This window comes from Thunnus albacares, chromosome 14 (assembly GCF_914725855.1).
Source record: "Thunnus albacares chromosome 14, fThuAlb1.1, whole genome shotgun sequence".
NCBI lineage: Eukaryota > Metazoa > Chordata > Actinopteri > Scombriformes > Scombridae > Thunnus > Thunnus albacares.
The window spans coordinates 15,514,607-15,537,715 of NC_058119.1; the positions used below are offsets into that span (position 1 = coordinate 15,514,607).

General features: G+C 40.1%; 2 protein-coding genes across 4 annotated transcripts in view; one reads left to right on the forward strand and one right to left on the reverse strand.

Moving 5' to 3' along the window:
- On the reverse strand, positions 1–10,738 carry sfxn3 (sideroflexin 3). 2 transcript variants are annotated; one of them, XM_044373048.1, is made up of 11 exons: positions 10,638–10,738; positions 7,586–7,758; positions 7,030–7,200; positions 3,525–3,623; positions 2,882–2,957; positions 2,653–2,738; positions 2,430–2,557; positions 1,933–1,982; positions 1,668–1,717; positions 1,522–1,569; positions 1–1,412 (listed from the first exon to the last, which is right to left on the reverse strand). In XM_044373048.1, the coding sequence occupies exons 2-11, from the start codon at positions 7,747–7,749 to the stop codon at positions 1,316–1,318; spliced, it is 969 nt and encodes a 322-aa protein (XP_044228983.1). In that variant the 5' UTR covers positions 7,750–7,758; positions 10,638–10,738; the 3' UTR covers positions 1–1,315. The 2 variants fall into 2 exon arrangements, with proteins under 2 accessions (XP_044228983.1, XP_044228984.1); XM_044373049.1 differs by having other exon boundaries at positions 7,586–7,754; positions 10,638–10,733.
- pdzd7a (PDZ domain containing 7a) overlaps positions 10,120–23,109 on the forward strand; it is a 22,202-nt gene continuing 9,212 nt past the window's right edge. Inside the window, exons 1-13 of one of the 2 annotated variants that reach the window (XM_044373042.1) lie at positions 10,120–10,462; positions 12,896–13,653; positions 14,413–14,550; positions 14,710–14,884; positions 15,278–15,454; positions 16,142–16,289; positions 18,178–18,238; positions 18,926–19,468; positions 21,121–21,276; positions 21,774–21,946; positions 22,576–22,667; positions 22,763–22,854; positions 22,965–23,033. In XM_044373042.1, the coding sequence (XP_044228977.1) occupies positions 13,461–13,653; positions 14,413–14,550; positions 14,710–14,884; positions 15,278–15,454; positions 16,142–16,289; positions 18,178–18,238; positions 18,926–19,468; positions 21,121–21,276; positions 21,774–21,946; positions 22,576–22,667; positions 22,763–22,854; positions 22,965–23,033 (2,017 nt within the window). In that variant the 5' untranslated portion in view covers positions 10,120–10,462; positions 12,896–13,460. Of the gene's footprint in view, positions 10,463–11,730; positions 12,464–12,895; positions 13,654–14,412; positions 14,551–14,709; positions 14,885–15,277; positions 15,455–16,141; positions 16,290–18,177; positions 18,239–18,925; positions 19,469–21,120; positions 21,277–21,773; positions 21,947–22,575; positions 22,668–22,762; positions 22,855–22,964; positions 23,034–23,109 lie in introns of those variants that run through there. The other variant, XM_044373041.1, reaches the window with a different exon arrangement.

The window sequence follows — 23,109 nt, forward strand, 5'->3', positions numbered from 1 at the left end:
CAGTTTTGACTTCTTTCAACCTGCTCATACAGCTCTTTAGTTCACGTGTGGACATTAAAATCACCAAAATATGAGTTACAATGTTTTCACATGACAACAGCGATACCTTATTGTCCATGATTTCTACATCGCTGCATTCCAAAACAAAAATTTCTGATCAGTTCACAACATTTTCTCTTAGCAACAACATTTAGACACAACAGCGTATATGCGTCTCCACCCGACACAACCACCAAACAAGCACCATCACCTACAACAAGAAGAATTAATTAATGTGCCACTAAAGATAGCAACTAGTTCATGAAGAGATCTCAAATGATAAAAGGCCTTGAACGACAGGCTGCCACTGCCATGGCAACAGTACGTTATGTTGACCAAGACCAAGCTTACTGGTGTTGTTTAACATACTCTATGGCTCTGCTTTGTGATCTAGGAGTGCTTTTGTAGTATAATTCCTACATATTTTCTTTGTCAAACGTGCCTAGCACCTCATTACCTGGTCTAAGAATATAAAGGGACATAAGTACACTTAAAGGATAGTTGAAGAGAGTGAGAAGCTGCACCGGTAACGAGGAAGCAGAGTAAATCAAAAGAGGAACTTGTTCATCAAGGGTTGAACAGTTTATAGCTAATTAAAGCACTGGTCTTTCCAGTGGAACTACATGGTGGAACTACAACAAGGAAATTAACTGGAGGCAAAACATCTTACGTACTATACTTAAAATGATCACTAGGCAAGAATTAGACAGATCAAATCTAAGTGAGGGTTGACACAAGGCAAAAGATAATGTTACATTCAGAAGCAAAGACATGCAAGGCCTGACAAGCCTTCATTTTAAACTGGAGTTACATATAATACATCAGAGGAAACAAAACTTGCATGAACCTGAATGCAACATGAAATATGAGTGAGTGAAACATAAGTCAGTAACTTCATGAACTGCCACCTAATAGGCAGTTAAAAGGAACATAAGTCAGTCTTGTATGTAAGTGTCATGTATGTAGAGAAAGAACTGTCACTTATCCTTTTTTCTCAAAGTGTTTTGTTTTCCCTTCCGTGAATCATTTTTTTCCAACACGGTCAAATGATCAACATCCTCAAATGTTAAACTTGGAGCAGCTTCGTGCAGTCAAATTTAAAAAAAAAAAAAAAAAAAAAAAAAAAAAAAGCAGTACACACAGCAAAAAAAAAAAAAAGCATAAATAAATGTAGTTTTGCTCTCCCACTTGTGCCCACAGGACTACAGACACATGTGTATATATGTGTGAGTGTCTGCATGTCTTTAGTGTGTGCGTGTAGATGTGTCGGCTGGTCCTACAGGCCCTTGTTGAAGTAGACGGTCGTGGTGTTGGGACTGGTTTGTCGTATCCTCTCCTGCAGATCTGCTTCCAGCCCGCTCACACTCATAGAGCTACAAAGAGACAGATGAACATAATTTAAATGCTGCTAAAGGAAACTTAATGTTTCATGTACAGGTATGACCCCACCCCTCTGAGGAGAGTGATGTAGCTGTGCGTTACCTTTTCTGTGGGAACAAGGCGCAGCACAGAGGGGTCGCAAACACCAGACTGAAAACGAGAGGGATGTTTGAGACGGCGTCCCTTTTAACTACAGATACTTGCAATTTCATGCATCATAGATGTTGATACTGGTGTAATTTACTTACCACAGACCGACGAGCCCAACCTGGACTGGAGCATTCAAAATGGGGAACCGCTACAGGGAGACAAAAAAGGCAGAAATGGAGTGAAATAAGCAGAAAAATATGAAATTTCACATGTTGGCTGGACCTGCTGCAAACTGACAGCATGTATGAGTTACATGTGGAATGTGGCAGGACCTTTATCACCATTACAAAAATACCAGCAGACCCAGTAAATCCACTGACTTTAAAAACAACAGTATGACAGTGGTGCATGCAGTCTGCTTACCTTCATGAAAGCTCTCTTTTCCAGAGCGTTCATTATAACAGGAGGAATAGCTGTAACAGAAAAAGAAAACAGGTCAGATAAAGTCTAAAATTTCAGGGTAAGAATTTCTTTTATCTCTCATGCCATCAACTGTTAAATGTTCAGGATGATCAGTTTTTCATATAATATTGGTGGGTGATGATAGTGATCTTTTTCTCTTTTAATCATGGATGATTGGATGGAAGACAACAGCTGGTTGTACGCAGGGTTTTAGGTCATGTTATGCCGTCACTGATGTACTTTGTTTTATGCAAGCTTGCATGTGGGGGTTTTAGCTTTTGTCTTAATATATTTTGTGAAAATGTTTTATGTATTTATCATGTTTTATGTTCAGGTCTGTGTTCTGTTACCCCCTTGGGGAAAATAAAATGTTAAAGTTTAGTTAATTTTTTAAAAGTTTTTTAGACCAACAAGCAAAGTATCAATTAGCAAACCAGTAGATATAATGTTGACATTACCCATAGCTGGCACTGCCATGCCGATCCTGGACACCACTACCTGCACGATGGCCTGCTTGGCAGCATTGGCAGACTCTCCTAACCTGTTTCCATTCTCATCTAACACGGGGATACCGTACTTCAACTCCCTGGAAGGTAGAAACAAAAAAGCAGCTGTCACAAATCATAAAAGCTCCTTATTGAACAATGCAGAGGTCAGTGATCATTATTTTAAAGACCTCACCTCTGTCTCATGAAGGGGATGTTGATACAGTTAGCAGCAGCGACAGCAGCAAAGGGGACAAACCGGCTGACGATTGGTGGAAGACGCTGGAGAGATGAGGCAGAATCAGAGACGCATTCAGACAACTACCATTAAATCTTTGCACAAATATACAAATATAAATGCTGATCAGTGTGTCTGTAGGAGTCAGTTTGTTTATCTTTCTATTCACTTGAACTTCAGGCATTACCGTGGCTAGAGACTTGAGACCCAGAGCAGTGACTACAGCTCCAGTGGTAGCACTGACGTAGGCTGTTCCAAGCTGACTGCGAGGAGACAGATGCATTAGACACATATCACACATCAATCGCCCACTTCCTCTTTCAACATTTCACACCTCATAAATAGTTGTTTTATGCTATAACACAAGAGGACTGCAGCTAAGAATCTATCAAATACACTAACGTGAAACATTTTAAAATAGAGTTGTCCCAGTAAGAAAGCAAATTCATGCTATGTATGACTCTGCAAAAAGTCATCAATCATTTTTCTTCAATAACATGCTTAATCCATGATGATTTTATATGCATTTGCATGTCCAGAAGGCAACCCTCTCATTCTTTGTGAATACATGCGTTTGATGCATTTCTGCAGCATCTACAGGATGCATTTAATGGCTCAATGAAAATGTTAACCTGACATCAAGCAGGAGCATTGAACCTATGTCAGCATGAGTGCATGGTGACACGGGGCTGAACATGCTTAACAGTGGGACGTAATACCGCTGAGGGAAGGGGAGAGGACAGCAGCTCCCACCGCCTCCTTACACACACTAGTTTAGAGGGACGACAGGCATGATCTAGAGTGGAAGCGAAGTGAGAAGTCCTCCCTACTTCACGGTCATGGGGGCATCTCCGCTGCGGTTGGTGTAGTTGACGACAGCGTTGAAGGACTGGTTAACCCACTGCCAGAACACCACTGCCGGAGTAGTCCTGCAAACATGAGGGAACATTGAGATTTCATAGTATTAACTACAATTTTGGCACCATTTATACCGCAGCACAAGAGTTTGGTAACAATGAAAACACTGTGATGGTAGAGCATACAAATGCAGGCAATAATTACATCCATTACAGTAGCAAGGGTGTTAGATTTTTATGTCTGGCACACCGTATATACACATTATTAGTCATTACTAAGTTCACACTAACAACTAACAGTTTGTTATCATCTGTTCTGCATCTGCATTGTAAACCACAGAAAAACATGTGGCTGGAGATATGCTCTGCTCTCTATTGATAAATGTTGATAATCTTATTAGGATAAGCTCGACAAGTCATGTCAAGCCACAGGTTTATTTATACTGCCGAAAAAGTCACAAATTTATCTCAGAGGGTATTACCCCTGATACAGCATACAACACTGTTGTACATCCTGGATTCTTGTTGCTGAGAAACATACCGGATTTAAACTTTTTTTTTAATCCAGCAGGTTTCTCAGAAATAATCAAAAGACTTTTGTCACTTAAGGCGTAAATGCTGATTTTCATCTGGTTATGACTTACACCACATGAACCCACAAGTCTTTCTGAATTTTCCTGTGATAAATTATGTTATGTCGAACCTTCTAACCTTGTTTAAATTTTTAAAAGGGCACATAACATGCTTTCATGATTTTCTGTCAATTTCGGATCACATTTCAACTTGAACATGTACAAATGTATTTGAGAAGTTGACATTTTGTGTAAAGAACAAGAAAAAAAAAAAAATCAAATCCTGCTACTGCTGTTTGTTTAAGTGACCCTCGGAGCTACCGCAAGTCTGCTAAGGTGCAGCATTTGGAAGATGACCAATCATAACAGAATGGGCTCATCAGTAATGGGTCCTTAGAGAGACAGGAGCTAAACCAGCCTGTTTCAGACACAGGCTGAACTGAAGGGCTACATAAAAATATAGATCTGGAAATGTGCATATGTTCCCTTGAATCTAAAGGCAGTACGTGTAGGAATTTGGCGCCTCCCAGTGGTCGTTTAAAATAGTATAAAAATAACATTGTAGAAAGCAGTGCAACCAATGTCACAGATTTTAGCATGAATCACTCATTTAGTCGGTAAAAGTTCAAAAATCATGACAAATGCCCATCACACGTTATCAAAGTGATGTCTTAAAATTGATCACAGTCTGATCAGCAGCCAAAAATCACAAAATAATAAAATCTAATGATGTAAAACAGAGAAGAAAACAACTTGTCACATGTCTTTATCTGTAACCACCTAATTTTCTATTGATAAATACCTCAAACTATTTACACTAATTAACAAAATTGGAATTAATTCACATTTTGTTGTTTAGAGTAATCGAATTGTTGTTTGATCACTTTCACAGATAAAGTAGGACATTATCAAATGACTTTACTGGCCCCTAAACAGAGCAACGAGTGATCTCCATTCAGTACTAAGTGATATTTTTTATTCTTTAAGAGGATTTTCACTCTGTGCAGGGATTAAATCTCTTTTTTAGTGCAGCGCTGCACACTGTATTAAGGTTAAATTTATAGTCACATGGAAACTGTGTTATATTTATTCAGCATATTGGCAGATTACACATTCCCATTTCTCTATTTTTGGCTGGACCGGCCACAGACCAGACCAACAACCGCGGCTGTACGTAAGTGACTGAGTGTCTGAGTGAGTGACTGAAGTTACACAATTGGTCGGCTGGACGAATGTTGGAGTTTCCTCATCGGCTGTTGCTCTTACAAAATGAATCAGTGCCGAATGATGGAAGCGGAGGACAGCAGCACGACGCAGAGCGACTGTGTTTCTGCTCTGAGCTCTGACCCTTTCAGCTTCTGTGTTAAATACAGCAACGTCGGCTAAACTCCTGTTTAAACAGAAGTGTACCAGCGTCTCTACAGTCTCCTCCTCTACCGCCCAGTGTGCTGACAGCGCTGTCAGCAGCTGGCAGGAGAGACGCTCCGCAGTGCGTTTGCATTTTATAGCTGAACTAATACCAGGACGAAAGCTTTTTATTTCTCTGATGTTTTCACATCACAAACAAAGAACAGCGGCATTAAAACATGAGTCTTGCAGATAAAACATGAGACTCATGTAGCTGTTATATCAGTTTAGTGTGGGGCGGCTGCTCTGTAGGTGCAATTGATTTTACTGTAACTGCGATAACCAGGCAGGGATAAGCCTCCTGAATTTGCAACAAGAATGCTGTCAAAACTTTAATTTAAATTTCCACCGCCTCCTCCATGATCATCGACCGAGAAAGAGGCAGAAAAAAGGCGCATAGAGAATGCACAGTTAAAGCCCAAATAACCACCGATCTGACAAAATGCTCAATACAGAGTTAAAAACGAGAGACATCTGCAGAATAAAACAGATGAAAGAGCAGGGGGAGTTAACACATAATTACAATAGTTATTATTAGAATTAAAATACGTTCTCTTTCAAATCAAACATCCCAAGATATGAGTGGAAAGTATTGCAACTGCATTTATAACCTTTTTTTTGACTCAAATGTAGTTTAACCATGTCATGTGATGTGATGCTACTTCAGTACAATTTAACAACAAATATTAGTGGGACCACGAGAGACAAGACTAGGTCAAAACCTTGGACTGTGTATGTTCAATGTGAGAAATGGTGGCCAATTTGTTACAGGGTCAGTCAGTGGTAGTGTCTGTAATGTGAATTCCTAGATATTAAATGTTCATCTGCAATTTTCTGTAGTTTCATCTGTTTGACTCTGCGGATGTCTCTCGTTTTTCACTCTGTATTGAGTATTTTGTCAGAGTGATTGTTATTTTTGGGCTTTAACTGCGCACTCTCTCTCATACCTCTATGCGCCTTTTTTCTGCCGGTCTTTCCTGGTCGATGATCATGGAGGCTGTGGTGGAAATTGCAAATTAATATTTTGACAGCGTTCTGGTTGCAAATTCAGTAGGCTCATCTCCGCCTGGTTATCATAGTTACAGTAAAATCAAGTGCACCAGGGCAGCTGCCCCACACTAAACTGACATAACAGCTACATCAGTCCCACGTTTTATCTGCAAGACTCGTGTTTTAATGCTGTTGTTCATCGTCTGTGATGTGAAAACAGAGAAATAAAAAGCTTGCATCCTGGTATTAGTTAAGTTATAAAATCCAAGCGCAACTTCATTACTCACTCACGGACAACTGCAGTTGTCCGTTAAAGGTCCAGCCAAAAATTGTGAACATTTAATATCCAGGCATTCACATTAAAGACATTACCACTGACTATCCCTGTCACACATTGGCCACAATTTCACAAATTGACCACACACGGTTCAGACATATATTTTGACTTAGTCTTGTTAAGATTGGTGTTTTGATTATACATTGAATCATGTATTAAACTTCTGCAGTACCTGTAGAAGGTGAGCATGCAGCCTGTGATGGTCATGTTCATTGGCACCTGAGCAGACATCCGGCCAATCACAAACATCTTCTCCCCTGTGTCGGGGTGGAAGGCCGAGTCATAGACATACTTGGCTCTCCAGAGCTCATCCTCCGTCAGGCCAGGCTTCACGTTACCAGCTCTGAAAAAAATCAAAGCAGTGATGTGAGATATTTTGAACATAATTTACAGCAGTCATATACACATACTGAAACATTTTGTATGTACCTGAACACAGATATGACAATAAATTATTGATAAATTATTTATCCACAGACCTTATTAAATATACTACCTATTAAAATCCCCACTGATCACATTATTGTAGCAGAATAAACATGGCAAATGAACAATTCTCAGTTTTAGATTCATCTTAACAAAATGTACTTACTTATATGTGAAACTAATAAAGGCTAACGCTTCCCTATTAAGGACAGGACATTTCTCCCACTGGCATACAACAGCCTCACACCAACCACACCATCCCTCACATTAACATTTATACTCCTAATCTGTCCTCCATCTACCTGTAATTCTCCACGATCACTCTGGCTTCATCCAGAGTTTCAGAGGACAGCAGGACGTTCCTGGGATCTGTGACCATGAAGAAGTGCTTGGCACGCCCCATGAATGTGCCTTGGTCCCATCGTGGCTCTTTGATGTTTATGTCGAGGGACAACTCTTCAGACATCCTCGCTTTCTTTCAACAGAAGAAATTTTAATTAGTATTTGCACTATTTTACAAATCTAGACTGGGTCTACATGCAATTACAAGTGTACTATTTTGGGAATGTTTCAGTGAAACGATCAATTCGACACAGTGACACATTTTGGAATAAATATCTTATCATATGGATTAATGAACATACACATCCAGACTGGGCATCATTTGAAAATTTTCAATACTATTGCTAAAATAATACCTGAGTTTTCGCACAGATACCAAAACCACTTTGGTCCAATACCTTAAAGAATCTGCAACTGTCTGACAGTTTATGATACACTGTGCTGAGGACACATTCAGGTCGATACCAAAAACGTTTTATGGTTTGATACCAAGCCCTACAAGAGAAGGTAGTACTTTCAAAAATATTTGGCTGCAAAGTTAGTCCCTTCTTCTGCTCCATTAATAGTTCTGCTGAAGCAAAACCCCCTCCCCCATCACTAAACACCATAGGACCCAGTACAACTACATACTGTCCAGTTTTCTCTGGGCAAATCATCCCCAAACAGACTTGTTGACCAGGTTTTATTTTAAACTGACATGCTCTGCCTCTCAGTTCTTTTTATAGCACTTTTCATACAACTACAATGTAACACAAAATGCTTTACACAATAAAAACAATACCTGCCCTCCCCCCCACATCTCAATCCCCACCCACAGCCACGCACAAAACAATAAAAGACCATGTTATAAATAGACGACTCAATAAAAGCAGAAACCGAGGGAGAAAAAAAACACACATAAATATAGTTAAAGATTACTGTGTCACATTCAAAAAGTGTTATATTGACGTCAGATTGTACATTCTTTTGGAAGCATGTACCAGGTTGTGGCTGTTCTCAAACTTTTATCAGTTGTGGCTGTGAGCACAAGATAAAGGAAAACTATACTGAAAAAATACTTCAACAAAACATAGGTCTGCCAGCACATGTGGTATTTTAGTGCAGAAACTGACAATTATTTCCATTATTGGTTTATCTGCAGATTATTTTCTTGAATCTTTTGGTCTTAAAATATCACAAATATGTGGAATTTCTGCAATTTACCGAATCCCTCTGTGACATCTTGAAACTGCTTGTTTTGTCTAATAGTCCAAAATACGGCTGCAACGATTAGTCAATTTATTGATTAGTCAATAGAAAATTAATCACCACCTATTTTGATAAATCAAATGATTATTTAGAATCTTTTTTTTTTTAAAGTAAAATGTCCAAATTATCTGATTTCACCTACTTAAATGTGAACATTTATTGGTTTCTTTAGTCTTCTATGATAGTAAACTATGTATCTTTGGGTTGTCGACTGTTGGTCGGGTCAAAACAAGACCTTTGAGGACATCACCTTCGGCTTCGGGAAACAGTAATCAACATTTTTGGGCATTTTATAGCCCAAATGACAATGGCTGGGTATTGGCACTCAATACCTTTATGGTATCGACCTAAATAACCCAGTACCAAGTAGTACTGAAAAACTCGTCCAGTCAAACAATACCTGCATTCGATCCTTTTTGTACCTCGATCTAGTAAAAAAATTACTATTTGTATGGTTTTGCTCGCAGCCAATCACCATAAGAGTTCTTCAATTTAATACGATATGTGAATGGCCCACTACCATAGCAGCTACAACCCATACAGTCTGTGGTGATAATACTTTATTATACAGTTTTGTACTTTTATTTAATAAATATTTCAATAATTTGAACACTTTCAAAATGTATTAGTGTAAAAATCATTTGGATGGAGAGGAGTGGTGGCATTTTGCAACTGAATGCTTCCATTCACATGATGGGTATTGGATGAAGTACTCTATTGGTATCGGTATCACTTTAAGGGTACTGGTATTGGTACTGGTATCATTATTTTTAAACGAAACCCAACCCTACATATGACTAATCGATTAATCGAAAAAACAATCGACAGATTCATCGATAATTAAAATAATTGTTAGTTGCAGCCTTAGTTCAAGACCCAGACATATTCAGCCTCAAATCCTCAAAAGCTGAAAGAAGAGAAAATGTGTCTCTTTTACTTTTTTAAACATTAGTCAATGATCAAGATATTTTATATTAATTTTCTCTCAATCAATCAATTGTTACAGCTCTACCTCCTTTGTAGACATACAAGAATGACAAGCATGTACAGTATGTGCTTACTTATGCAACGTTCATACATAGTGTGATAAGATAGTCCATTTGCAAAGCCATAACCACATCTGGTAACATCTGCAGGCTTCAAATGGATGAAAATGAAACATTCAGCGCGCACAAGGGCGAGATAACAACCGATATGGTAGATTCAAGGACACAAACAGTTTGCTCAACACTTTGCGATTACTGTTTTTCCTCCTGACAAATACACTTAAACCTGAATGTCAAGACGTGGCCAAAGAGCTGATTAACTATTATGACAACCACACGGACGCAGTGTGTCACATTGTGAGTAGCTGATGAAAGAAACAGCGTGACACACACGGTGACAGATGGGATTGGGGGAGAAGTCACGACACGCTGCTGCATGGTTCATGTCAGCAAGCCGCCGGCTAACAATAACTAAAACTCACACTGTAATACACAAACTGGACATTAACAACTACAAAACATCCACAAAATCAAACGTTAAGATAGTCAGGACAATAAACAGCTTTTTCGCGCCATCAAAACAAACCTTTTCACTGCTCTATGGTAAGTTAAACAAAAGTCAACCAGTTAGCTAGCCAGGTAGTTTACAAGCTAACAAATATGCTAGCTGTTCAGTTAGCGTCATAAGGACACATACCGTGACGGAGTAAACATTAACTTGGTCGGATTGTGATTTAACAGAATTAAGGATGTGAACTGAGTCACCACTGAGACGTACCTGCTTTGCTTCCTTTGTTTTTTTGTGAATGTATGACCTCTCAATATCACAGCAGCGCTGGGTGGACAGTTGCTGCCTTCTGGTACTCTTTCAAACATCGGAAAACACAGCTTCATACAAATGACAGGCAAAATAAATAGGTCAGGAATTAATTATACATTATTTTCTGTCATTCATATATACCGAACAGCTAGGATTGGTCATTTATGAAAAATATACAACGGATAAATTGTAAAATTATAAGCTCTAATAACGTCTGCCAAACTAAATTATGTGGAAAAATCGTTAAGATTCAGGATTAACTCTGCTGCAGCATAATGTAATGAATACTAGTCGTCTGTGTTGTTACTCTCCTATCAAAGTCACAGTCTAATATCTTATTAACGTCGATCCCGGTCAAATCAGTCGCATATAACTGGGTTCCCGGAAATCCGATGTTCTCGGAAGCCTTTGAATGCAGCAGACACACGGGAGGCGGGGTCACTTAAGAGCAGGGGGCGGGGTCTTTTAAGAGAAAGGTTGTTATGGAGGACGTGAGTCGCTGGAAACTCCTGGGCGTGGGCGACAGACAACACGTGATTGGTTAAAAAACAGCTGACTGCAGCTCTAGGGTGTTTTATACCTCTAAAGATATTCTAACAGTGGTCAGTCGGTACAGAAAAAGTAACTTACATATCCTGAATAAGTCAAAATCAAAGATTTAGAGGAATATTTCAGGATATTTGCTCTCAGCATACAGCTAAGTAACAAATAGTCTACTTATTCCCTTGTTTATTTTGACTACATGCCTCCTATTCTAATAGACACGATTAATTAAAATATATTGTAGTCTAAATGTCTAAATGTACTATGAAATTTGCCTTTTATTTGGTTTTTTTTTCAATAGGCTACATGGACTTTTGAGAGCAGTAACTATTTTAAAAAGGGCAGAAAAAATCTTACGAAGTCTCTAGTATTTTATCAATTTATTGCTTATTTTCTTTACTATTTATGTCATGTCTAGTTTGGTTGTCTATTAGTTGGTTGTATCTATTTTCAAACATATTATCATACGTAATTCCTCTGCCTTTTGTTCAAGCTGATGTCTGTTTTTGCTGTTCATTGATTTTGATAATAAATATGTCAAAAACGATAATGATTATGTTTATTAAAATGATTTAAAACGACAACTTTGATGATCCCTGGATGATAACTTTACTTCAAAATGGGATAAATGTCAACTTTGATCATTTTTGAGAAATAAAATCATTTTTTAAAACAATATATAGACCTAAACAACTCAACCACACCAACAAATGGAAAAAATATATATAGCAAAGCTCCTGCATAAGCTCCTGTTCAAGGTCAATGTTTCCTGTTCCTGTTTAGCTGCAGTATATTGTTTTGTTATTAATATGAATGATAAAATCCCTAGAGATTAAGTCAAATCTGCACATAGGGGATATGACACCTCTGGCCACCGGGTGGGGTTGTTTACCTATCTCACTGACATGGTGAAGGCAGTCAAGAAGACTCAGTTTTTCCAGACAGACTTACACCTCTCTGCAGTTTTACTGACACATACAGACTTAATTAACACATTAATAACACGGGGTACCTGAGGAGCGGGTGAAATAGACCTTAGTCACTGTAATTGTAGTGCAATTAGTGTACTTAATCATCACTTGTCCAGCACTAATGGCTGCACAGCTGCAGTAGGGGATTTGTAAAAGGCTTACCCCTCTTAAGACAATAGTGGTCACCTGGAGAACAAATGAGGCAGCACTAATACTCCGGAGGTATCCAATGCGTCTCCGAGCTCATCCGGCGCAATATGGACACAGCAGGTAACGCTGTCACACTTTGTTCCCTTTAGTTTAAACGCGATGACACGCTGTAACAATTGATTTACAGCCGTTTTGTAACGTTACACGGCTCAAGGTGTCAACAGGACAGGAGTCATATTTAGGCTGTGTTTTGTCAACAAGTAGTTTGAAGTTTAAATTGTTTATTAACGTTAATAGACACATGATAATCAACTGTTAATGGGCTACTTGTTTATGTGTATTGTCTCTTAGTCGCTGTCCGTGGTGCTGACTGATAGAAAAACACGTGAAGTTCAAGGCAACAACGTCACCTCTATATTTTCTTTTTTTTATTCTACCCTTTAATCCAAGTTTGTAGGTCACGACTGTATCAAAAAAATGAGAGAGTTTCATTAGCCCAGCTGGAACTTCTCAGACCACATTACTCATCACAGCGTATTCTTCTCACAACAGATATCCATTTAATTAAACATGACCCGAGGGGAATCACCATGCATCGCTGATTGCTCCGCAGACTGCCCCGCAGCCTCTCAGCTGAAGCAAGGAGGAAACAAGCAGCAGCATGGCTGTGGAGATGGATTCAGAAGCAACAATTATGGGAACTCAAGGATTATACCAACTTCTTTAACCTTCAAGGAAAGGTCAATCATGGAGGACCACTTTTTGACATCCTTTTTAAAGAATAACACAGTATGTTCGTTCAGCTGTGCAGATTTAGTCTAAGTTGGAGTTTTTTTATATCACATTTTCTCCTGTGGATCTTGGATCAGTTTATTTCTCACTTGAAACCAGTTTCATTCAATTTTAGGGATGTTGTGTACAGCTTTGTAAGTTACTTGCTTCAGAGGGGATCAGCTTCTCTATTTTATCATCCAGTGTGGACCAGCAGGTGCTAAAAAGTCCAGTTCCCCACCACACTTGTCCCCCAACTCCTAGGCTGCACCTCTTCCATCCTGACAGCAGACCCCAGATCTCCTCCTGCCTGGATGACTAAAGGAAGAGTTGCCAGACACGTAGCATGGCTCGTTCCTCTCACTCCCCTGGCTGGAGGGAGATGACAAATGGAGGGGGGCACCCCCACCTCAACAATGGAGGCCAGACAGAGGGGTCCCACAGCACCACACGCTACATGCTGAAGAAGCAGCACCGCCACAGACGCAGATCCTCCTCACCGATGGGCAGAGTGATCCTGATCAACGCACCTGTTGATGGTGAGTTTTGCACATGACAACTGTCCTCTGTTACCATGGTGATGCCTTCACAGTCTCACAGGCACATTCAGGACAATCTGTCATGAATCCATATTTAGTGATATTTTGGCTTGCTGATGTATCAGTCACTTAATTAAAAGTCACTGCTGATGGATACTGTTTATATATTTGATCATTATTGCATCGGTTATCAAATCAATCCTCCAGTATACTGAAGATACCCCAAAGGTATGCATGAATTTGTCAGTGACACATCTGAAAACCTTCAAAAGTACATGATATACATGTAAGTTTAAGGTTTTTTTTGGCCACGAAGATGCTCAAATGTATTAAATATCAGCACAGAATGTTGGTTAGTATGAGTTTGAATAGAAAATACTGTTACGTTTCTGTTGTTTACACTGAGTTTCTGTAAATAATTAAGGTAAGATAACACTTTATTATTGTCCCAGAGGGAAATTTGCCATGGACACACAATGCTGATGCTGTACAGTACCAAATAATTAAACAGGAATACAGATCATACATCTCATAAATACCTAGATAGGAAATAGTTGTACAATAAATTACTCAGGATAAATACTAAAGCTTGATAAATACTCAAAGATAGAGACTTATTATTATCTTCGTATCTACGTTTTTCACAACTGCCACAATCCTGTTTTGGACTCAGATCATTGTCTGTAGTAGACTGTGGGGTTATAAAGACGTTTATAGTCGGTATGTGTCGGTGTGTTTCCTGGTTTTGTGTGGTTGCAGGTGGGGATGACTGCGAAGACATTCACACAGTGACAGTAGATAAGAGTCCAGATGGGCGTCTGGGCTTCAGTGTCCGCGGAGGCTCTGAACATGGACTCGGCGTATTTGTCAGCAAGGTGGAGGATGACAGCTCTGCAGGTTAGGAGGAAGTGTGTGTGTGTGTGTGTGTGTGTGTGTGTTTCTCACGTTGATGGCAAACATTTTTTCTTCAGAGTGCGTAAATCTGGGCATGTGGTCTTATGTTTCATTGTGACATTTACTCTTTTGTACCATGCTGAGTTCCAACTGTGTCTGCAGCGCAGGCTGGGCTGACTGTGGGCGATAAGCTGGTGGAGGTGAACGGGGTCAGTCTGGAGAGCATCACCATGAGCAGCGCTGTGAAGGTCCTGACAGGCAACAACAGGCTGAGGATGGTGGTGAGACGAGTGGGCAAAATCCCCGGCATCCGCTACTCCAAGGAGAAGACCACATGGTGAGGTCAAACAGCAGGCTAAGTAGAGTTCATTTATTAACTTTGCCAAACAGTAATTGTATATTGTGACTGTTATACTTTTCTGGATATATTATTATTTAAAGTACAGACTACAACCGTGTTATTACCAGTGCTGACCTTTGCATGGCTCTTGTTTTGTGTAGTCTTGTCACTTGACTGTATCTCACACTGGCTATCTTTCTTTTGGGATATACTGTATCTTGGTTTCATGTGGCAGCAGTGGATGGATTACCGCTGTGACCTTTATTGCTATATTAACCGATACTGACAGGCTTGAGCTCAGCAGAGAAAGGCAAAGCAGTGTATGTGAGCGTTTTCATGCGTGTGTGTGTGTGTGTGTACACATCCCCTTGTGCATATGTGTGTGTGTAGGGTGGATCTGATTCACCGGCGGATGGTGGTGGAGGAGAGCGGTCACACGCCATCAGAGGCCAGTTCAGACAGCGCTCTCCGCAGGATCGTACATCTCTTCACCACATCAGATGACTACTGTTTGGGCTTCAACATCAGAGGAGGCAAAGAGTTCGGACTGGGAATTTATGTCTCCAAGTATGCACGAAATCTGGTGCAAAACACATTCAGCCAATGCTTTTTTACACCAGAAGTGTCCATCAGCATCCAATAAACAGAATTAAATTCTTATAAATTCAGCCGGGTGGTGCAGGGTGTAACAAGACAGACTTTCAAGTGGTGGAGCTCAGGTTCAGCCCCACCCTGCTGAAGTGTCCTTGAGCAAGAGGAAGAGAGGGGAAATGAGAACAGAATTTTCCCACAGGAATTAGATATTAAATCACAAACTATTTGTAGTTCATTTCTTCTGTTTTTGCCTTAGTTCAAAGCCACCAGTCTCCTAGTAGAAGGTTGTGTGTGTGTGTGTGTGTGTGTGTGTTGACTTCACTGCCATTCAAGAAGAGTCCAAACTGCTTTGGTGAGCTTGTAGTCTGAACAAGACAAACAAGATAACATTTAACACAACATACGCAACTAATACATAGTGAGACTAAAACATACATGTAAGTACATCTAATACATGTAAAAAATACTTAAACATACCATACTAACCATACGAGATGAAATAAAAGTATTAATTGATATAAAAAGTCTTATAAAGTAAAATCCTACAGTTTACCTTTCAAGAGTCAAATATCTTAAGGAAATGTACTTATTTTGATTTTTGATTCAGATTTTATACATCTTTATTTCTCTCCTGTGTGTGTGTGTGCGTTTTCTCTTCAGGTTGGACCCAGGTGGGCTTGCAGAGCTGCACGGTATCAAAATGGGGGATCAGATCCTTGCAGCCAACGGGGTCAGCTTTGATGACATCACGCACAGCAATGCAGTTGAGGTCCTGAAGAGCCACACCCATGTCATGTTGACCATAAGGGTTAGAGACTTAAAGATTCACTAATTCATATTTTTATATTAACACTGGATCAGATGATTATGTGTAATGTGAAAGAGGTCACATGACCTGACTCTGCAGTTCCCCTTAGCTCTACAGAACGTTTTAGCATCTTTCAGCTCATTGTTTTGTTTTTACGGCCAACAACTTTACTGTGTTAGTTCAGTCTCATCAAACCTGTTTGAGTTAGCAACTAGCTGGTGAACATAGCGGAGCATTTAGCAGCTAAAAAGCTAAATATTTCCCCTAAGGAGTTGGTGGAAACCAAACCAGAGCTGAAAGGAGAGTGAATATTGGATTTACATTCATCTGGGGTACAGAAATTTGACTCCACATGAATGCTAATGTCACTCCATGACAGCTAAATGTGTAAATAAGCAACTGCTTGCTTACACGTTAGCCACATCAACTTTACATTATAATAATACGTGTTTACAGCTTGTTAGACCCAAAAAATCAGTTAATACAGGTTTAAGTCTGACTTCAAAAATGTGTCCTGTTTTACACAACTGTGGGGCAGTGTTGTATGTCAGTGTTAATCATTTCCTCTGGTTTAAACATAACAATTGATTGGGAGCTCTAAGTGCTGTGACACAATAATAAATGTTACAGCGTGTTAAACAACACCAGCTCTTCTCAGGAGTGGACAGCACGAGCCTGCGCAGCACAACAGACAGCTGGCTTACAGCCCTTGAAATCCTTTTATGTGTCTGTGTGTGCATGCATGTGTGCAAGGCCATGCTGCTTTAACCTGTGTCATTTTTAGATGAAGGAATTGTGTGTATGTTTGTGTGTAGGAACGGGCAAATGTGTGTTGCTCGGTGTGTTTGAGTGTGTGTATGTGCGCTATCTCTGCTCGCTAACATTGCCGTGTGCTCATTTTACTCCTCTGATCTCAGGTTCCACGTGTGAAAAACAGCCAGGGACGATTTTCATTATTCAAAGGCAGTCAGGGATCAGGTTATAATCAACAGAAAGCCTAATTTTATGTGCTCCTTCTCTGCTGTATTAGACCCATTTATAGATCAAAATCACACATGGTGGAGCCAGCATTCAGTTACTAAACTCTCTCACATCTGGGCATCTAAAGCTTTTGTGGAAAATCTTAGATGTATCCTCAAGTGTCTTTTCTTTGAACTTAAGCTGCTACACAGCTTAGACAGATGAGACAATTCCTTAAAATAGACTTGAGAGGATATTGAACACTAATTCTTGACACAAAATAACTCATTCCTTATAAGAAACACTGGCAAAAGCAGTGTTTCCCAAGCTCTTTTATATCACAGCACCCACTCTCAGTGATATATCATGCCCACTAATAACACAAATAACATTGTTGTAACATAATGTATGTGACATGTATAAAATAACAAGCCCCTCACAAGCCCTCTACTTCATGAAAGTACATTATTAAATCACTGGAGTACCCTGTTAAGTGAAATAATACAGGCCTATTCTCAGTCGCTCAAAAAATGAACTCAGCAGATTTGGGCTAAGTTGTCCAGAATTGGAGACGTCCTACAAGTAGCCAAAACCTACAATGCAAAAAATAAAGAGAAAATTAACAGTAAGAAAAAATTAAATGAACAAATTCAAGGCCATCCTCAAGGCAACCCAGCAGCACCCATTTTAGGAACCTCTGAGCAGATTTTTGTAGCCAAAACCTACAACATATAAATGAGCGGTAACACAAAGTAAATGAGCAAAGCTTGTGGCACCCATTTGGGGAACCATGGGCCTAGAGTTGGTTAACTGAGGGAAAAGATTCTACTTCATAAGCGTCAGACACATTTGTAGTTTGTAGTTTTCCTGTATGATTAGGTTGACTGTCTCATGTTCTTGCTAAATATTTCATTTTTTTGTACAACAGGAAGCTGGAAGATACCCTGCATACAAGGAGATGGTGGCAGAATATGGTTGGCTCAAAAAATGTACGTTGACTACCCCAAAAGAGTGTTTCTTACAAAATATTATTTTCCAAGATAGAGATACTGAGGAAGGCAGTACTTGCAGTGTAATAAAAATTGCAGAACAAAATAATGAAGATGTGACCTGGAGTTTTTCATTCTCATTTTTGTTTGCAAAGCCACATGTTGGATTCTACTCGGAAATCTTACCAAACAAAGTAGAACATTGGTTACATGTAGCCTGCTTATACTAAAACCCTGTCATACATTTTCTTCACAAATTCCCTGTTTTTCAGTTTGATATGAGTAGCTCTGATAAAATCCAGGGATTAATTCGGTGTACTCAAAGGCAGCTCAGTCATCTGGAACACAACATGACCTGACATCTGGGTCTCTGGGTGTTTATTTTACAAAGATGCACAAGATGCGGAGTCATTTTGTCTCCCAACATCTTAGAGGATTAACAGTACATGAGGTCAGACAGGTTTTGATCCAAACAAAGCAGACTGTGTGAAATAAGGGAATTAAATGTCCTTAGCAAATCTTATTCACTATGTAACTTTGCAGATTTTGTGTTGTGTGTTGTATGTAAATGAAACTGGTTAGTTTCATAAGGTATCGCTTTTGATGTTTTAAATTGAAAACAATAATATTCTGAATACTCACTAAGCTCCCTTCCTTCATTGTAATTAAGTATTTTTTTTTCAACAGTGGCCAATGGAGGCCCTGCACCATCCTCCCAGGGTTCAGACTCTAACTCCTCTGCCTCCTCGTTGTCCTCCGGCACCCCTCTCAGCTCCCTCAGTGGTCTCTCCCAGGTCCTTTTCCCTCCTGTCTTTGGCTCTGAGATGGTAGATGTCGCCATCTCCACAGAGGAGCGCTCCCGACGTTCAAGCAGCGCAGAAAGAACTGCTGACACTGCCATACAGACTGACCCCCACCCTCCAAACTACCTGGAACACCGCTCGCCAGATGTCTCGTACCCTGATAGGCTGGTCACCCCAGAAACCAGTCGGACTGTAGGAGCCACAGTGCTGCTGAAAGACACACTCATACGTGGGAAAGGGGAAGGGCCGAGGGACATGCGTGGAGCTGGGGACGGTGAAGCTGGGGACGGTGGGCAGGGACGGATGAGGACGCTGTCATCAGGGGACCAGGAAGTAGTGAAACACTCACCTAAGACGGCGGCGTTGATGGCCCTGAGCAGACCGCGGAAGCCAATCAGACGTTCCCAGAGCCATATCACTGTGTCAGGTGAGACCTGCAGGCTCACTGGGATTGTAAGTGAAGCAGTTCTGGAAAAGTCCTCTGTATTAGAGGTACACTGATAAATTGGCAGGGCTGATATTAGATTATTGCAGATATATCAGTATTGTGTGTATATATATTGGCCAATAAGCAACAGTAATTTGCAATACAGAAATGCCAAAATATGTTTGAGGTCATTTAGAAACAGTATCTCCATTGCATAGTTTTTTCTGAGAGCTCTGACAAGTTAATTTTTCAACTGTAAAATGGCATCAGATAAGTCAGAGGATCACCAAAGTTCACAACAACCATGAATGTCTGCAACAAACTGCACATTAATCTATACAACAGTTCTCTCTGAACCACAAATTCCAACCTATTGGTGGCACTAGAGGAAGTCAGGGCGTCTCCAAAGTCATTTAGATTTACTCTCTGGGGACTATGAATGTTTGTCAAAATTCCATGGCAATCCATCCAATGTTGTTGAGATATTCCATAAAAATGATGATGAAAATTGGCCAGTAAATCAATGTCAGATGTTTTGTACTCTCATATATCAGCCTCAGAGAATCTGTATTGGTCGGGCTATCCCCTGTATTGTTGTTGTTGCTTGTATTGGCAGTATCATCCATCTCCTTTGAGAAATCAACCTTTCTGGCATCATGGCACACTAAGAATCATGGCCACAATGAAGCTCAATCAGGTTCAATTCTTAAGCTGATATTGGTGACAGTACCTGCATTCACTGTGTCTTAAGATCCTCTCTCAGACTTTCCAGAGGTCTTTCTGTAGGGTATCAATCAGTTTAATGACCCCTCATTCTTCTATCACTCCAGGAGATAAACAAGAACATCCAGACTCTACACGGCTCCAGACAGAATTTATCCAAAAGCACAAAGTTAACACAGACACAGATTAATCACTGCCCTTTGGTCTCACTTGTTGTACCTCTGTGAGAAATGAATAAGAACAAGCATATGGAGAAATATCCATCGAAGCCTTGGCGGGGCTGTTGAGTTATTAGCCTTTCCTTTTCAATTTATCCAACTCATTCATACATCCAGGACCTGGCGGGGGCGTGGGGCAAAGCCCAGGGCCGATTGGACATTTGTTATGTAAGCCATAGCACTTCACTGTAGTGCTCTCAATAGATGGGGGTGTGTTCAGGTTCGTGTAGCTGCAATTCATCAGTATTACTGTGTTGATTTCCACAGTGGCAGATTTACTGCAGTGAACAGAGAAGCTGACTGGAAGAGAAATGAACAGTCTGTGCTCATAGCGGAGAGTGTGTATCACCTAGCATTATTGGCTAACAGTTAAGCAATAAGCAGTACAAAACCTAATGAATTAGGTTTTCAACACCATGCACAAATATGAACAATGTTCTTGCTATGGTTCAACACCTCTTATGGAAAGTTTTGATAAGAACAAGATATACCTGCAGCAAAGATGGCATATAGTTAAGTTAGTTTAGTTGAATTACTTCTTTGTATTTGTTTACCTAATTTAGCAGGTGATAGTTTGTGCGGATTTTACACACAATGTCTCAATCAGTCATATTTCACAGTATCATTGGAAAAATTTATCTGCACAGACTACTACACCGTTCATTTAGAGGTACTGAGCATTGCATACCATTGCTTTGTTTCCCCCTTTAGAAGACAGGCAGAAGAAGAAGAGACAACAGAAAGAGAAGAGCACAAAAGAGGGTAAATCCGGCCTGCAGCGCTCCAAAACCCTTGTTAACCTGCTATTTAAAAAAGACCGTAAAGAGAAGAGTCGCTCCAAGTCACCGTCCCACCATGCTGACAGAGGTGAGGGGTGTTTTCTTCCTCGGCACATATTCTGCATCCCACAAAGCAAAAATATAACCTTATAATTTTGCTTAATTCCTTGTATTTGAATCGCTGAACAAATCTGATATGTGGGCAGTGATTCAGAGATCTGGAAATTGGTTAAGCAAACTGCAAACTTTTTAAAACCACATGGCACTGTCTTTGACACATGCTGCAAAAAAAATGACCATTGTAGCTAATAATTTAGCCTTGCATCTATTGAATCTTGAAATGTAATTAAATTTAAGATAAAGTGGTCAAAAATATGCCAATAAGATAAGCAAGGTTTACTTGTATGTAATGTAATTTCATTTGATTTGAAAATTAGTGACTATTGGTATCAAGTTATGACAGTTAATTCAAGAAAATTCTTCAACTAGTTGATTTGCAGTGGAAATATGTGAAAGTATCTCATGCCATCTGTAGATTTTCTTGTTTACGTCTTGTTTATTCCAGTTTTCATTTTAATTCCTCAGATAAGGACAGGGGTCGTTCCTTCCAGCTCTTGACCTCCCCCAGAGAATCCCGTGCAGGAGTTAAAGACGGCAGCCCGCAGCACCGACCTGAGACCCTGCAGCACGTGGAAGACATGGCAAAGAAGCTGCTCAGCCAGGATGAGGTGGCGGCTGTGATGAGACACTGTTGGCGGGTGAGTTCTTGATCTGAAATTACCTCCTCTGACACCTTGCAGGGGCTCAACTGTGTTTTTTTTCCACCCAGTGAATGAAGATCAGCTACTTGAAGGCTTAAGTGTGCAGTATCGTTCCCTGTGATGCTGAGTGTCCCTTAGTGATAGATGTGTCTGGCAGCGGCTGAGACAAAAGACAGATTTGGCCTGTCATTTATGATTAGGATCAAATATCAGCCACCATCTGATCCCCTTGTCTCTCTCGGCCCCTCTCACGCTCGTCGGCCAATTTCAGGGGATCAGCTCTTCAGTCGGCCCTTTGCCATCACTGCTTAAGATATTGAGCTTACTCTGAGCACGGTGTAACTTTCCTGTTAATACAGTAATTCACCACCAAAGACTGAAAACTGGAGGATTGTAGTGTTCTTGGGAAAGTGAATATCAACTGTTATTACATGTACGTAACACTTTATATCAGAAGACAACCCAGCTCCCAATGATGTACACTAGTGAAGTTATTTCAAGGTGCAACTAATCCAAGATTGATGACCCGAAAACAATCTGATGGAAAGCTGTCTATGGAGATAATTAAACTACATGGTTCTTCTTCTTCTCCTCTATTTTGTTCACCAACCTAATCTGTCCCTCAGTTTTTGTCCGACAATGTGATTGAGGATTTAGTGCGCCCCCTTTTGGCAATCTTGGACCGTCCAGAAAAGCTGCTACTTCTCAGAGAAATAAGGTGAGATAGAGTATACGCAGAATATGTACATGTATACGTATATGTTTGATGTTCATATGTATGTGAGTAAATCTGATTGATCATATCTGCTGCAGAATGCTGATACCTACGACGGAGTTGGGTCGTTTTGACAGCATGGTCATGCCCTTTGAGCTGGAGGCGTATGATATTCTGAAAAGTCGCTCAGGTGAGAAGAGGAATATAGCTTAACATAAAAGATGTAGGAGTTAGAAAAATAAGGTTAGATTACAAATTACAGATCTTTCATTGTTTTATGTATTTATTTATTTCTTTTAGTGCGTTCTCCAGCTCTGCGCTCTCCTCGCAGTGGAACCCCTCGACGCCACCTCATAACTCCGATCCCAGGTACATGGACTCTTCCTCTGACTCTGACTCTTTCTCGTCCTGAACCTCAACTCTTTTCTCTCTCTCTCTCTTTCTG

Coding starts and splice junctions, on each gene's coding strand:
- sfxn3 (XM_044373048.1), bottom strand. CDS start 7,749: ATGTCTGAAGAGTTGTCCCTCGACATAAACATCAAAGAGCCACGATGG. Junction 7,201..7,585: donor GTGATCGTGGAGAATTACAG/GTAGATGGAGGA, acceptor GATTTTTTTCAG/AGCTGGTAACGTGAAGCCTG. Junction 2,958..3,524: donor GATGCCCCCATGACCGTGAA/GTAGGGAGGACT, acceptor GTCTCCTCGCAG/TCAGCTTGGAACAGCCTACG.